This window comes from Urocitellus parryii, chromosome 7 (assembly GCF_045843805.1).
Source record: "Urocitellus parryii isolate mUroPar1 chromosome 7, mUroPar1.hap1, whole genome shotgun sequence".
Taxonomy (NCBI): domain Eukaryota; kingdom Metazoa; phylum Chordata; class Mammalia; order Rodentia; family Sciuridae; genus Urocitellus; species Urocitellus parryii.
Window position 1 is genome coordinate 170,607,887 of NC_135537.1, and position 17,061 is coordinate 170,624,947.

General features: G+C 37.1%; 1 protein-coding gene across 1 annotated transcript in view; it reads left to right on the top strand.

The window, feature by feature from the left end:
* Window positions 1–17,061, top strand: part of Psmd12 (proteasome 26S subunit, non-ATPase 12) — a 28,876-nt gene that overhangs the window by 209 nt on the left and 11,606 nt on the right. The window contains exons 2-6 of the mRNA XM_026402286.2: window positions 8,417–8,476; window positions 8,563–8,691; window positions 13,350–13,457; window positions 14,780–14,884; window positions 16,891–17,040. Of these exons, the coding sequence (XP_026258071.1) occupies window positions 8,417–8,476; window positions 8,563–8,691; window positions 13,350–13,457; window positions 14,780–14,884; window positions 16,891–17,040 (552 nt within the window). The remainder of the gene's footprint in view (window positions 1–8,416; window positions 8,477–8,562; window positions 8,692–13,349; window positions 13,458–14,779; window positions 14,885–16,890; window positions 17,041–17,061) is intronic.

Here is a 17,061-nt window from a genome sequence, read left to right on the forward strand (position 1 = left end):
AGGGGAGGCCGGCTGGCTGTTGGCGGGCGCCAGGGGCTGAGTCACGGCGCCGAGCCCGCTTAGGCCTCAGGGGGCCTGCGGGCTGGAGCGCACATCCCCTATTGCCTGCCCAGCCCGGGTGAGGCCTTCATGGGTGGGAGACCCCAAGTCTGCCCCGCCACCGAGAGACTCCGCAGCCAGAGGACGCCAATGCTTACAGCTTCCCAGACTCCCCGACAGGTGGTCACTTCTTCCCTGTACAAGTGGGGACCGGTTGTACCTTCTACCTTTTCTTGAATGCTCTAAGTAACGTTGCGTGTAGAATTTTGCAGAGGTGAAGGTCGCTTCAGCATTCAGGCTAGAGAGTTTGGTTTTATTGCTATTACCGAATGAATTTATGTCAATCCTGGCAATGTGCCGGTCTTTGACCGGGAGAAGGAAAGTGATAGTGCAAAGATGACAAGCCTAGGACCCCTGTACTTACGGCGAGCCTGTATGTAACGAATTAGTCACGTCATGCATGATGGTGAGCTCTACAAGTGTAAAGTGTCACTGGAACACGCAGGGGAGAAGCTGACATTTGTACTGAACCTTAGTAAGTAGTAAGATCGAGATAGGGAGGAGTCATTCTTAGGGAAGTACAGGAAGGAAGAAAGGCAGGCACTGAAGGGCTGGGGATGTAGCTGAATGGTAGAGTGCCCATTAGGGAGATGATGAACAATAGCCCACATGCTTATCTACCATGGAATCGCATGTGTGTGTTTGGTTTGTTTGGTTTGCTGTACTGGGGATTGAACCCAGGGGCTTGCATATGCTACGTCTCTGAGCTACACCCCCAACCCCTCTACCATGGAAGAAAAACTAACTTGGTCCAAACATTTTGACACCCTGTGCTGTGTCATGCAACTTTGTGTATAATTATTTCACATAATACAAGATTCAAGAGTTAGGTGTCCAAGGTTAGTAATAGGCAGAATCTAGGATTCAGAATTTAGGTGTGACTCATAGGGATTGGTTGCAGCAGAATCAACTCCATCAGGGACTGTTGCTAAGAATTATACCCAGTCCTCGGAGATCAATTCAGCCTCAAACATGTATTACTGTTCACCTGGGATGCCTTCACTGAATATTGTTTTTGTTCCTTAAGAAACTTATTGTAAAGAATGTTACAGTGTAATGAATTCATAGGCAAGGGGAGTGTCAAGCAGTGCATCACATTTAATTCTTAATGGAAGCCTTTTTAATGCTTTTCTTAGGATAATGATTTTAATACGATTTTTTTGGGGGGGGGTACTGGGGATTGAACTCAGGGGTACTCGACCACTGAGCCACATCCTCAGCCCTATTTTGTATTTTATTTAGAGACAGCATCTCACTGAGTTTCTTCATGCCTCAAAATTGCTGACGCTGGCTTTGAACTCAAGATTCTTCTATCTGAGCCTCCCAAGCTGCTGGGATTACAGGCATGCGCCACCGCGCCTGGCTTTAATAGGACTTTTAAAAAGCAAGGGTGGAGAGAGATGAAGTTGATATGCCTGTATTAACTAGGTTTGGTATGCTTGTTGAGGGGTAGCCATAAATTTGTCCCTGAGCTTTCCACCAGGTAGTGTAAAGAAACATCTATTCATAAGGGTGGAGAAATTAAAATGCCTACATTTTCAGGCGAATAAGAGCTGCCAGCAATTAGCAATTATTAGGTCCTTTCTATAGTGCTGGGCACTTTGCTGAGTGCTTACATACACAAACTCATTTGATCCTCACTTCAGCCCTATTTGATAGGTATTACTATTACTCTTATTTTACAAACAAGGAAACTGAAGCTAGGGAAAGTTGAGTCACATACCCCAAGATCATACAGCTAATAGAGTAGTGGGACCAGGATGCAAATCCATAGACCAATTCTAAAGCTGTGCTCTTTCCTATCTTATTTCACCTATTGAATCAAATGTAGTAGGAACCTGAACTTCTGAGCACTTCCCAGGGAGAGGAACAATTTTCCATCTTGAGTTGATATTTGCCATTTAAGGATGAAGATGGATCTTTACCAATGCTGGTAATTTGAGGGAGAAATCAGGAATATGGATTTCTATGTGAAATACCTTAATGCTTAGATATGGCTATCTAATATCTAATGTGGATAGCTGGGCAGTGCCACAAGACTTTAATCCCAGTTACTCTGGAGGCTGAGGCAGGAGGATTGAAAATTCAAGGCCAACCTGGGCAAGTTAGTGAGACATTGTATCAAATCACCATCTGCACCTCTGCTTGGAATTCATAGAATGATAGTGTCCATAAATAAGAAACAAATTATTTGCTTTAGGAGAAGTGCAACTGAGACTGGGAGGGGAAAAAAATTTTCTCTTTACCAATTTCTTCTGATAACAGCCTGCACTGTGCAAAACCTAGCTAGAGTTAGATCTGGGAAGTATAAAGATATTAGAGCTCTTGTGGTCAGAGAGCTTTTAGAATGGTAAGGGAAAAAAGCCTCACTGCCACAGTTGTTCTAATGATCGTATATGTAGTCTTCATTTAGGACATTGTTAGGTTCAAGACAGTGGAAAAGACGTGCTCACTCAAAGGTCTTTGGTGTTAGATAAGTAAAGAAAGTTTTTTTAGCAAAGAATGTTTGGGCCTACTACACTAGGTAAAATTAAAGGCATAAATTAGGTTACTCTGATTTTCATATTATTCATTTTTATGTTAATTTTTATATGAATTGTTTTTAATATTTATTCTTTAATTGTATTTGGACACAATACCTTTACTTATTTATTTTTTATGTGGTGCTGAGGATCAAACCCAGGGTCCCACACATGATAGGCAAGCGCTCTACTGCTGAGCCACAACCTCAGCCCCCATTTTATGTTAATTTTTAATGATTCTGCCAAACATTAAAATTTTTTAATTATTTTTTTAACCAGATGTGGGTGTGCATGCCTGTAATCCCAGCTACTGGGGAGACTGAGGCAGGAGTATTGCAAATTCGAGGGCAGGGTCTATAAAATAAAATAAAAAGATTTGGGAATATAGCTCAGTGGTAGAGCACTTGCCTAACATGCATACAGTCCTGGGTTCAGTCCCCAGTACTTCTGAAGAAAAGAAGAGAAAGAAAAGTGACACTGCATTTCTACTCTACTCTGGAATGTGTGGAACATTTTAACATATATTCTTTTTCTTTTTCTTTTTTGTTTTTGTTTTCGTTTTTGGTGATGCTGGGGATTGAACCAAGGGCCTTATGCATGCTAGGCAGGCACTGAGCTAAATCCCCAGCCCCAATACATTCTTTTTATTTTTATTTTTTAATCCACCAATAAAAACTCTGAAGGAAGTTTTGTTATTTCACTGGTAAGAAGATAGAGTTCAGGCAGCTCACATGGTTTATGCGAGCTCAGGTCTCCTAGCAATGGGAATAGAGTTCTTTTTGCAGTATTTCACACCTCTTTAAGGGATCATCAATTTGCACTTACTTTCCTTCAGACAATTTTTATTTTAATTGTGGAAGACATTTGAAGATAAAAATTGTTGGTATAACTTAATAAGAATATATGAGGTGATTAGGCTGGGGTTGTGGCTGTAGAGTGGTGGAGCACTAGACTACCCACTGGGTTCAATCCTCAGCACCACATATAAATAAATAAAATAAAGGTATTGCATCTACCTACAGCTGAAAAAAAAATATATGTGGGGTGGTACTGGGCCTGGTGGTGCATGCCTGTAATCCCTGTGGCTCTGGAGGTTGAGACAGGAGGATCACGAGTTAAAAGCAACTCAGTCCTGTCTCTAAATAATACAAAATAGGGCTGGGGATGTGGCTCAGTGGTCAAGTACCCCTGAATTCAATCTCTAGTACAAAAAAAAAAAAAAAGAATATTTTAGGTGAGAAAAACCTTACATAGCAGAAGCTTTAAAAAAAGCAAACTAAAGTCTAGACCTTAGTAGTAAAATTGCCAAGTCTAGGCCATTTGAATCTACAATTCTGTGTCTACATACTGACCTGCCTAGCAAATAACAATAACTGGTTTTTATTGCTGTATAAGTTTCTAAAAATGTTAGCTACTATGATAATGACGTACATACTATATTCCAGGAATATCTTTATAACTATTGATTTAATTCTTGTATCAGTTCTATGGAGAGGATGCTGTTAGTAGGCTTATTTCTCTGAAGAATTGAAGGTCAAGAGGTATAAGTTTTTTGACGAAGTGCAAGGTAGTAAGTAGATCAGTGTAGACCCGAGCATTATTTTTAGCCATTTCATTCTAATGCTTCTTTGGCATTGTGGGGAACACTGTCAGGTAGATAAAATTATAAAAGTGATACTAGTTCTTGATGGTTATCTGTCCTCCTTATATTGAGGAGTTAACAATTAAAGTGGGCCTTTTCTGAACTATAAAGATAAGGTTTTGGCAGCTCTTCATGCACAAAGGGTTTTCCATTCTCTTCTTCATTTTGGTATATTTGACATGGTTATCTGGGGACTACTTACATTCTTAAGTTGAATACTATATCCTTCGGTTCTCCTTCCCCTTAATGTCTTATCATTTCTTTTGGTCACATACAGCTTCTCAAGGTTAATATTAACAGTGAAGAGGAGGTGAAATTGTTAAACAGTTTACTTTTTGTAGAAATAGGTCATTTGACTTTAAGTTTCAGCTGTTTGTGTTATTAGCCCTTTTCTTGTTTAGGTTGTTTAACAAATCATTAACAGATTGGATCCATTTAGGAGTTGAAGGAGGCAAACATACAAACTTTACAGATATCCAACATGCATTGATGTTCAGCAAACTTATTAGTCATTTACCTCATTTACAAGGATTATTTTAGTGAGAAGAATGAGTCATAGAAGCCGCATGTTCTAACAAGTTTGTTTTGGATGGCTATAGCCTTTTTGTTCCCTATGAGTTGAAAGGCAGCATCACGGAAGTAGAATTTCAGGAGCTTTGTGAATAGACAGGAAGGAGGAAGTCATTTAACCATAGGGTTGAATATTGAAAATTGGGAAAATAAAGTGGGATGATTTGAAATTTTTGGTGGTATTCCTCAAATAGCATTAAATTAACAGCCATATAACTTGTACATTGTCCTTATTTTGACAGTAAAAATCAACAATTGTCTTGACTCCATATGGGGTGTAGTTCTTTAGTACCCATACTTTTATATCAACTGAGTAGTTCAGGTCAGTGTCCATCCATTGAACCAATACATACTATGTGCAAGTTGTTTTAAGGAAAGCAACAATTTAATTTAAACAAGGATCCGGGCCTAATGAAACTTATAAACCTCTAAGTTGGTGAAATACATACATTAATAATTCTGGGGACTGGGGACATAGCTCAGTTGGTTGAGTGTTTGCCTTGATTGTACAAAGCCCTGGGTTCAATCCCCAGCACCACCAAAAAGAAAAAAAAAATCTGCTAAAAGGTATAAAAGGTTGGCCAGCCACTCAGGAAGATCACAAGTTTCAGGCCAGCCTCAGCAATGTGAGACCTTGTCCCTAAATAAAATAAAAAAATTAGAAAGGGCTGGGGATGTAACTCAGTTATTAGAGCATCTCTGGATTCAGTCCTCTGTACTGCTCACCCCACCAAAACTATATAAAAGGGTATACCAAGGCCCGGGCTGGGGCTCAGTGAGTGATTAAGCGCTTGCCTAACGTGTGAGGCACTGGGTTCGATCCTCAGCACCACATAATAAATAAAGGTATTTTGTCCATCTATAACTATTTTTAAAAAGTTTTTTTTTTTTTAAGGGATATATCATAATATCTGCAGACGCAGCATTAGGTGCTTGGTTGGTGATGCAGTGGCCCACTGAGCTACAACAACAGAGACTTGGTCACTGCTCTTAGAGTTTACATTCTAGTGAGAGTACTAAGACAGTAAATATTAATAGAATATAATTTGGGGTAATTGCAAAGCAGAAAGTCAGTAAGATTGAGTGTCAAAGGAGGTGCTAAATGATTGCTGATTTTACAGAGCCTTGGCCAAGAACACCTCTCCGAGAAGATGATATTTAATGTCTTGTTGATGCTGAAGGCCATGGCTTTAGAGTAGTCTGACTCCCTCCCTTATGGGGTGCAGTTCTTTAGGACCCATGCTTTTGTATGTGTTGGGTTTGTTTTTGAGGTACTGGGGATTGAATCCAAGACCTTGTGCGTGCTAGGCAAGGGTTAAAACAGGGTCTCATTAATTTGCTGAGGCCATCCTCAAATTTGCGATCCTCCTGCACCTCCCAGGTAGCCAGGATTACAGGCCTTGTGCCATGGCACCTGGCAGTACCCGTGCTTCTGAATTAGAATACCATATAATAAAGTATACTTTTTATATCATAGTCACATAATCACAGCAATTGTAAATGTGACATGTGACTATCAGTAAACAAGAAGTATTTTGCATTTGAATTTTTATACTTTGTTTTCCAGATATCATCCATTTCCCTGTGGAGATTACTTTGATCAAAAACAAAGAGCATGATTTCAACTAGTATGTTGGGGGAGCATTGCAGTGTAGTGGAGGGAACATGGGGCTGGGAGGGAAGAGGCTGGTTCTGCTAATACACTGTGACTGAGCCAACTCACTTAAACTAGTTCTCAGCCTTTTTAATTTCTGAAGTGAATGGATGGCATTAAGTAATCTCTAGCAGTCGTTCTAGTCCTACGATTGTTTGATTTTTTTTTTTTTTAAGATTTTTTTTTTTTTTAGCCTTCAACTTTGGAAAATTTATAGATTTATTCATTGTTCTTCTGATGAACATTTGGCCAGCGTTTTCTGAATATGATTCTTTAGGGTTTCCCTTTGCATAGGAAATGTTGCTAAAATATGTTAATATGCAGGTTTTGGATTTAAAGTAAGTTCAGGCAGTAGTTGTGCAGTACATATTCTGTGCTGCATAGAAAATACACAGTTTAGCCTTGCAGTGTGGTTCAGCACGGTGTAGAGTGTGCTTAGTGTGCACAAGACCCTGTGTTCCATCCCCAGCACCACCAAAAACAGAAGAGAAAATACATAGTTTAAAACTTGTCTGCAGTATTTTGAAAAGTTCAAACATTATTTAGACCCTTAATTAAAAAAACTCTTGTAGTTTCTTTCATCATTTATGAATGTCATTAAGTTTTTCATTTATTGTTTGAAAAACAATTTTTAAATTCAAAAAACTTTTAATGACTCATTGTTTCCAGTTCATTGGCAGAGTTTTGTACATAATTGTTATTGATATGACTATCTTAATCATTTCAGTTTTTGTGCTGTGGGTTTTTTTTTTTTAATCAAAATGTATGGTTTCTGATGAAATGATCTGTTTTAGTCCTGGTGTATTGTTTAGTTTATACTATTTGAATTTTTAATTGCTATTTCTTAAAGTATGTACCAGGGGGAATGTTCTATTTTTGTATATGCTAGAGGTGTGGAGAGGCTATTATCAGTTGACATAAAGGGATGTATTCAGTTGGGTCAATATCTGCTTGAGAGCATGGACTTTCACTTTAGCAGGTATAGGTATTCTTATGTGGTCTTTCCCTGTAAGCATGATTACTAATTTATTTTTAAAAGTCATTGAAGGGGCTGGGGATGTGGCTCAAGTGGTAGCGCACTCGCCTGGCATGCGTGCGGCCCGGGTTCAATCCTCAGCACCACATACAAAGAAAGATGTTGTGTTCGCCGAAAACTAAAATAAATAAATATTTAAAAAAAAAAAAAGTCATTGAAGCTGGGCATGGTAGTGCATGCCTGTAATCCCAGTGACTTCAGGAGACTGAGGCAGGAGGATTGCAAGTTCCAGGCCATCCTGGCCAATTTTGCAAGACCCTGTCTCAAAATAAAAAATAGAAAGTGCTTAAGATGTAGCTAAGTAGTAGAATACCCCTTGGTTCAATCCCTGGTACTGGAGTGAAAATCCTTGTAAAATTAAGCCAGAGCTTCCTATCTTTGTAGCACCAATATCTTTTTTTTATTCTCATAGCTCCATATTTTAAAACATCTGTACAGTAAGTTTGTAAAGAAAGCAATTATTTTCCCCTTTTTATTCTTCAAAGTGTTTTGCAACTACCAGCTAGAGTCTTAATGCAAAGATAAACATGTGCCACCACCCTTGAGTTTGATAAATTAGAATCCAAAATAAAAACTTGGCGTTTTTCTCAGGTGAGACATCATTGTTGTTATATGTTTAGTTTTCCTTAGGCTTCTCTACATATTTAGGAATACTTGTGGAACCAAGTAGGGAACCACTGCCTTAAGGAATTCACTGGAGAAGTAAGCACTATTATGAAATGGAGAGAAACAAGATAATTGTAGATTTTTTCCCCCTGTCTAGAATAGGCCTTTGGGTTTTTTTCCATCTGTTTCAGAAACATCTCAGTTTGGGTCAGATATATTTGGTTTGTATTGGTGATGTCATTTTTCATTGTTATCTTCATGTTTTTCATTTTTATCTTTTGTTTTAGGAAGGAAGACTTCAAGAAGTTATTGAAACCCTTCTCTCTTTAGAAAAACAAACACGTACTGTAAGTAGATTATAGTGAAAATCCCAATTACCATTAGTGTCACTTACATTGTCCCTTTTACCTTTAATATATTTCCATTCTTGCAGGCTTCTGATATGGTTTCTACATCCCGTATCTTAGTTGCAGTAGTGAAGATGTGCTATGAGGCTAAAGAATGGGATTTACTTAATGAAAATATTATGCTTCTGTCAAAAAGGCGGAGTCAGTTAAAACAGGTGAGTTCATGATTGCTTAAAAAGCAAATATATTTACATTTTAATAAGGACTTTTAGAAAACTATCTATGAATCTGCTGAAAATTTGTTAAGTCAATTGTACAACATTCTAGTGGGTATTTTAAAATTCTAGCCATATTCTCAAAATGACTTCTGTTTTTTCTTTATTTGTTTGAAAATTTTTATGAAATTTTACTTAAAGATGCAGCTTTGTGGGTTGGGGCTATAGTTCAGTGACAGAGTGCTTGCCTAACATGTGTGAGGCACTGGGTTTGATCCTCCCACACAAAAATAAACAAAGGCATTCTGTCCATTTACAACTTCCAAAAAAATAAAATAAACGTGCAGCTTTGTCTATTTCTTGATTGATTTTTTTATTTAATGATTATGTTATAATCTTTTTTAAAAAATATATTTATTTTTAGTTATAGGTGGACACAATATCTTTTTTTTTTTTTTTTTTTAATGTGGTGCTGTGGATCAAATCCAGTGCCTCACGCATGCTAGGCAAGCAGTCTACCTCTGAGCCACAATCCCAGCCCTAATGTTCTAATTTAATTATGTGTTTAACTGCTTGAATCTATTGTTTGTTTGGCAGTACTAAGCATTGACCCCTGGAACACTTTGTTGCTGAGCTGAATCGTCAGCCCTTTTTATTTGTTAAGACAAGCTCTCACTAAATTGTTAAGGCTGTTCTTGAACTTGTGATCCTTCTGGTTCAGCCTCCCAAGTAGCTGGGATGACAGGCATGTACCACTGTATCCTTACAGAGCTGTTGCCTTAAGTAGATTGAGTTTTTGGTTTTTGGTTTTTTTAGTTTTTTAGGAATATAAAACTATTGACCACTATTCACCAGTATTTACACCAAAGCAAACAATATATGGTTGGGTAACATTTTGATTACTACAAAGTTATTTTCTTGGCTTGTATTGAAACAGTAATCCAGATATTAAAAAGATTGAGCCTACCTGTCAGGAATGATTTGGGGTAAAGAAAAAACATGCAGGTCAATAATTTAGATTATAAAAATTTGCACACCCATTTATGTCAACAGGTTGTAAATTGCCAGTATATTTAGCTATCTGATTACGTTTCCATATGCCAAATCTTAGACATTCCATGAATAAAGACCTTTTAATTCACAGATTTCAACTTCTTAAGAAAGGAATAGCAGGGCTGGGGTTGTGACTCAATGATAGAGTGCTTGCCTTGCACACTTGAGGCATTGGGTTTGATCCTTAGCACCAGATAAAATAAATAAATAAGTAAAATAAAGGTATTATGGAATGGCTCACTAGAAGAACCCTTTAATATCCACTTACCAAGTCTTGCTTAACTAATTAAAACAAACTAGGATTTGTCTAGTTTCTCTGCATGTGGAAATTGTTGGTAGTGATAGCATTTTTCTTTTCAGCAATTTTACAAATAAAACTGTTGCATTTATGTGACTACAGATGTAAGTATTTATTTTGATGTGGCTGTTTTTAATTATCTAAATTTAACAATTAGCAAAGTTGTAGTTTTGGGGAGGTCCAATATATGTGAATGTTAAATTCGTTGAAATATACCTTTTGGTGCTCAGTTCTGTTGTTTAAGAGACGATTATTAGATAAAATTGTCTTTCAGTTTTCTAGAAGACTTGGCTTTGTATGGAACAGTTTAAAAGAGCTACTTAATTAGAAGCCTTAAAGCATCTAGGGTTAAAAGAAACAAAAACATCTATTTATGTAGTATTTGGACAGTTCAACACCCACATTCTAGCTGGGTGCAGTGGCTCATGCCTGTAATTGCAGCTACTTAGGGGATTGAGGAGAGGATTGCAAGTTGAAAACCAGCCTGGACAACTTAACAAGACCCTGTCTCAAGATAAAAATAGAAAGGGCTATACCACTCAGTATTTATCCTAAAGAACTAAAGTCATTATGTACAGTAATAGAGGCATACCCATGTTTATAGTAACAATTCACAACAGCCAAACTACGGAACCAGCCTAGGTGCCTGTCAACAGATGAATGGATTAAAAAAATGTGGCATACAAACAAACACAATGTTGTTGTTTTTTGTTTTGTTTTGTGTTTTAGTTTTTAGGTGGACACAATATTTATTTCACTTTTATATGATGCTGAGGATCAAACCCAGTACCTCATGCATGGTAGGCGAGCACTCTTCTACTGAGCCACAACCCCACAATGTAGTTTTATTCAGTCATAAAGAGAAATGAAATTATGTCATTTGTAGGAAAATGGATGGAACTAGAGACCTTGTATTAAGCAAAATAAGCCAAACTCAGAAGATCAAGGGTGTGTTTTCTCTCATGTGGAAGCTAGAGAGGAAAAAGGAAAAGAAAGATGGTGGTGCTTCTCATGAAGGTCAAAGGGAGATCAGTAGAGGAAAGGAATCAAGGGGCTAGAGGTGGGGAGTTAGGAGGGAAGTGCTGGGAGGTAGTATTAGCCAAATTATATTGTCATATGTGTACGTGTGTTAATATGTAAGAATAAATCCCATCATTATATACAGCCATAAAGTACCAATAAAAAATGTGTGGGAGGGGAGCTTTTCTCATTCCAGAGCTCTTTGGAGATGGAACTTTTGAAACAATGAAGTTTCATCCAACTTCCTTCAGAACTGTCTTTGAATAAAGCCTATTTGCCTACCCCAAAAAAGGGCTGGGGATGTATCTCACTGGTAGAGTGTTTACCCACCATGCCAGAGACCCTGGGTTCAGTACACAGTACCTACTCACATAAAAACATATACTCTAAAATACAGCTTTAATTTTAATTTTTTAGTGTTATATAATTTGAACTAGTGGAGGTATTATTTAACATATTGCTTTTTGGATGGAGAAATTAAGATTTATATTTAAGGCTCTTGGAATGTGAAGACATAAAGAAACATGCAAGCTAGTCAGTCTTGACCTCAAGTAGCATGTAGCTTAGTGAGGAATCTAAATCAGAAGTATGAAGGTATGCCTTTAGTATGTATCCTTAAGATTGATAAAACATTATACACATACATGGGGCAGTATTTAATAACTAAGTGGCTCAAGAGTAGTGAAAGGTATAAGGGATAGCAGAGGAAGAAATTATATGGTTAGTGTTAGGGAGGGCTTCTTGGAGAAAGGAATGGAGTCACTCTCACAGCTGGCTAATGACACCAGAACTAGAACTGGTCTGTTCTTTTCCCTATGACACGTTAAATCTTCGTAGATAGGGCAAGTGCTTAGGGACTCATAATTATTGCTTACCTAAAATTGTTCTTTTTTTGCATAAGCAGACTTGGAAAGTAACCTTTTTTCCTACATTACTCCATTAAGGGTTTCTTACTTGCCATCACCTGAGCTTAGGGATCACTCCAACCATAACTTCCCTAAAGACTTACTGACATACCTACATTTTTTTTAGAAAGCAGCAGTATATTCACTTCAAATTAAAATATTGATAATACTGTTTTGTCTTTAACTCATTTGATGTTGTTGCTTTTTTGTTTTGCTTTGTTTTTGCTTTGCTGGTGAATGTAAGTAAAACCTGAGCTTTAGCTGGGCATGCTGGGTGTGCTCCTGTAGTCCCAGCTAGTCAGGAGGCTAAGCAGGAGGATCAGCAGCCTAGGAATTCAAGGCCATGCTGGACAACATAGTGAAATTCTCTCAAAAACAAAACAACCTTAGTTTTCTGGAACCCCTGGTCTCTGAACAACTGATTTTTCAGATAGTTTAAAGTATAACCTGAGCTATTTGAACATTCATTATTTTTCATGGAAATCCTTCCAAGATGGAAGGATGCTATTTACTTTTCTGCTTTCTTATATGATACTTAATGTAATTTAACGTTTTTCTTGATGGCTTTAGTCTTTTAGTTACTAGCAGTAATTATGATGTGATATTTAAAATCTAGATTAGGGATTGGCAGGTGATGCACCACAGACCAAATTCCACCTGCCACCTATTTTTGTAAATAAACTTATTGGAACCCAGCTACATTGATTTGTTTATATATTGTCTGTCAGCTTTGAGTTACAAAGGCAGAGTTGAGTATTTTCCACAGAAACTATATGGTTTACAAGTAGTTACTTGGTAAATATTTCCAGAAATCTACAGAAAATGTTTGCCAACCTTCAACCTAGATCATAGAGTATTAGAGGTGGAGGGAATGTAGTCCAGTCCTCTTACACTACCTCCGAGGAAACCAAGGGCAGGAGATTCTGACTATGAGTGCCGTATTTTACTGAGGCGAGTATGGGTGACTGACTCCTTCTCACCCAGAGGATGGAACTCTTTACCTTCTACTCATGCACTGACTCTTGTCTTCCATCACAGTGTCTGCTGCTCAGGACTTCCAGCCACTGTGGAACTCTTCTTTTCTCATCCCTTTTTTCCCCCTTCAGTCTGCTACCATGTTTTTCATGCTTTTCTGCTAAGCTGCATCTTTGCATCTGAGATTTTCTAAACTTTATGATTTGTGCCTAGATATTCAGTACTTCTTAGGTATCAAAGGTTTTGATGTGATTTAATGTTTTTTATAGGCATTTCAGTATCTAGAGTAACCCCTTGGGAAGATCAAATTTGACCAAATTTAGACATTTAGCCTTTCCATCATTAGAATACATTTTTTCCCTGTATGAGGGATGAATTTTACTTATGAATAAATTTTAATATTTTAGGCTGTTGCAAAAATGGTTCAACAGTGCTGTACTTATGTTGAAGAAATCACAGACCTCCCAGTCAAACTTCGATTAATCGATACTCTCCGAATGGTTACAGAAGGAAAGGTGAGTTTTAAGTATCTATGGGTGTATGTTTATTTTTATAAGAAATTCATAAAATGGTATCAGCTTAATACAGCTGTTATTATTTTTGTACATTCTTTTCTAGTATCTTCTCAAATGCAAATGAATATATTTAAATAGTATCAGTCTTAGTAAGACCGGATTTTTCTAGGAATTAGTGAACTTAGTCCAAATTTTATGTAACTTTTTAAAAATGAATAGAAAATATATAGGGCCAGGGTGTGGGGAGTAGGGTATGTTAGACATGGGGGAAATGATATACAAAGGTACCTAAGTAAGAAGCACATGGTATAATTAGGAAACTTTAAGTACTTCAATATTATTGGAAATTAAGGTTTTAGGGAGTGGGGGATGGAAGGGGTTGCTGTAGAGTGTCTAGATTCATTCAGTAGACTCTTTAGGTTATAGTTAAGTTTTTAATGTTTAATTTCTTAGAAATTATAAGTCTGCTAATGTTAGATATATTTACAAAAAGTGCCAACAACTTTAATACTTAGCAAGATCAGATATTTTTAAAGTAGTCATATATAAAGATGAATTGAGTTGGAGGTGTAGCTCAGTGGTATAGCACATACTTAGCTTGCATGATGTCCTGAGTTCAGTCCTCAGCACCAAAAAAAAAAAAAAGAAAAGAAAAGATAAATAGATAAATCAGACTTTGAGCAATGATGGAATTGTAGACATTGAACTGCATTTCCTCTTTATGAAGTATGTTATTTTTGAAATAATCAATTCTTTTAAAGCCACTTTTCATTTTTTTGTGCCATTTATATAGCTTATGGTCCTATTATTTGTTAAAACATACTCATTTCACATTTACATTCTGAAAGCAAAACTGAAAAATATAGATAATGTTTCATAGAGACATTTTCTTTAAAATTGTATTTATGAAATATATACATGGCAGATAGAGTGCACAACAGCAGTAAGATAAGTACTCCTATACATAATAATAGTTTAATTATTCCTTTTAAATTTTTTTTTAAGAGAGAGAGAGAATTTTTTAATATTTATTGTTTAGTTTTCGGCGGACACATCTTTATTTGTATGTGGTGCTGAGGATCGAACCCAGTGCCGTGCGCATGCCAGGCAAGCGCGTTACCGCTTGAGCCACATCCCCAGCCCATACCTTTTAAATTTTAACACATTTTGACTGGGGGTGTAGCTTTGTGGTAGAGCATTTGTTTGGCATGTGTGAGGCCCTTGGTTCCATCCCCAATGCTGCAAAAAATAGAAAGGAAAACTAAATAAATTTAACACTTTTCTACAGAAATTTTGATAACATAAATTTCTTTTATCTCTAGATTTATGTTGAAATTGAGCGTGCTCGACTGACTAAAACATTAGCAACTATAAAAGAGCAAAATGGTGACGTGAAAGAGGCAGCCTCCATTTTACAAGAATTACAGGTAAGGTGCTGCAATTTGGAGTTTGTAAAGCAAGTTGTTGAGTTACCAGTGTCTTGTGGAAGTAGCTGACTGATGCCTCATCACTTTGTTGAACCACCAAGAGTAAGACTGCAACAGGGGGAGGTTATTCAGGCCGCTGGAAACTATATAATATAATAGACCAACTACGTTTAACTTCTAAAACAGTTTTGAAGAAAAGTTAGGACAAACACATTTACCTTGATTTTGTGTGTGTGTGTGTGTGTGTGTGCGCGCGCGCACGTCGCGCGGATGAGCCATTATTTGAACATTTTAATTGTCTTTGGAATTGAAATAAAATAAGTAATATACCGGCACATTGGCTTGCACCTATAATCCCAGCAACTCTGGAGGCTGAGGTAGGAGGATTGCAAGTTCAGGGCCAGCTTCAGCAGCTTAGTGAGGTCCTGTCTAAAAATAAAAAGCCACATAGGCATGTGGCTCAGGGGTAAAATGCCTCTGGGTTAAATCCCTAGTACCAAGAAAAGAAAAAATGATTAATTCATGCACTGTTTACTTATGCCTTAGGAATATGGTATTGTTGTTTGGTTTGGGGTTTTTTTTTTGTTTGTTTGTTTGTTTGTTTGTTTGTTTGAGACAGGGTCTCACTCAGTTGCTTAGGGCCTCAATAAATTGCTAAGGCTGGTCTCAAACTTGGAATCCTCCTATCTCAGCCTCCCATGTCACTGGGATTACAGGTGTGTATCATCACACCTGGTTCATTTTTTTTATTCTTAATGAATGTTTGATATCTGATAAATTTCTGAACCAAATTGGTTTTTTAGGTGTGTGTGTGTGTTTGTGTCCTGTCCCTGTCTGTCCATTCCTAGTACTGGGAATTGAACCCAGGGGCACTTTACCACTGAGCTGTGTCCCTAGCCCTTTGTATTTTTTATTTTGAGGCATTGACTCATCATTATCATACCCAAGTCCATATTTTACATTAGCGTTCATATTTGGTGTTGCATTTTCTGTGGGTTTTCAGAAATATATGCCACATACCACTTATGGTTATATCATTCAGCATAGGTTCTTTGTCCTATGAATCTGTGCTCTTCCTGTTCATCCCTTCCTTCCCCAGACCTTGGCAACCACTGAGGGTTTTTTTGTTTTGTTTTGCTTCCAGGTTCTATTTTTCAACCAGGAAAGTCATGTGATAACATAATCCAAACTTCCTCTCTGAAACAGTCTTGCCCACAAAAATCTCAAACCTCCCCTAAAAGCTTCTAGGTTTAACTATCAGTTCACAGAATGGATATGATACCACAGGGAAGTAGTCAGCAATATCTAGACTCTGTGTATACTTTTATAAAGGATAGCATGATTAACTTGATTTCTTCATCAAGTAAATGACAATGAAAAAAAGAAAAATATAGCTACCAATTACATGTGAATCTATTTGGATTCTAATTCACCTTTTAAAATACATGAGACTTAGAGAATGACTAGATTCTTGGTGATACAAGGAATGTTTCTATATGGTCTTTTTTCCCAAAAAAATTTATCTTTTAGAGATACATACTGAATTTGCATGTAATATGTTAAACAAGATTTGCTTCAAAGTAATTGACATGTGGAGAGTATGTAAAGTTGTGTAAATGAAACATCAGTGGTCATTTTGTGTATTTATAATTTTCCTAAATAAACAACAAAGATGGTGAAAACATTTTCAGATCAAAATAAAATAATAATAGCCTTCATTCTTTCTTGTCTGTGTGTCATCCTGGACTTTATGAATTTATACACCAAATACTATATCAGAAACATTTTTCATCGTGTTTAATCTGATTTATTCTTTACATTGTATGGTGTAAATCATTTTTTCCCCTCAGTACTGAAGATTGATCCCAAGGGTGCTCTACCATTGAGCTATATCTCCATCCCTTTTTATTTAATTGTCATTACTGTATGTTCATGAAGATTCTTATTTGACAGTGGCCTTTTTAATTTTGTTGCAACTAATATTATTTGGGGAATTATTCTGCTAGGTGGAAACCTATGGGTCAATGGAAAAAAAAGAGCGAGTGGAATTTATTCTGGAGCAAATGAGGCTCTGCCTTGCCGTAAAGGATTATATTCGGACACAAATTATCAGCAAGAAAATTAACACCAAATTTTTCCAGGAAGAAAACACAGAGGTGAGCATATTTGTGACTGTG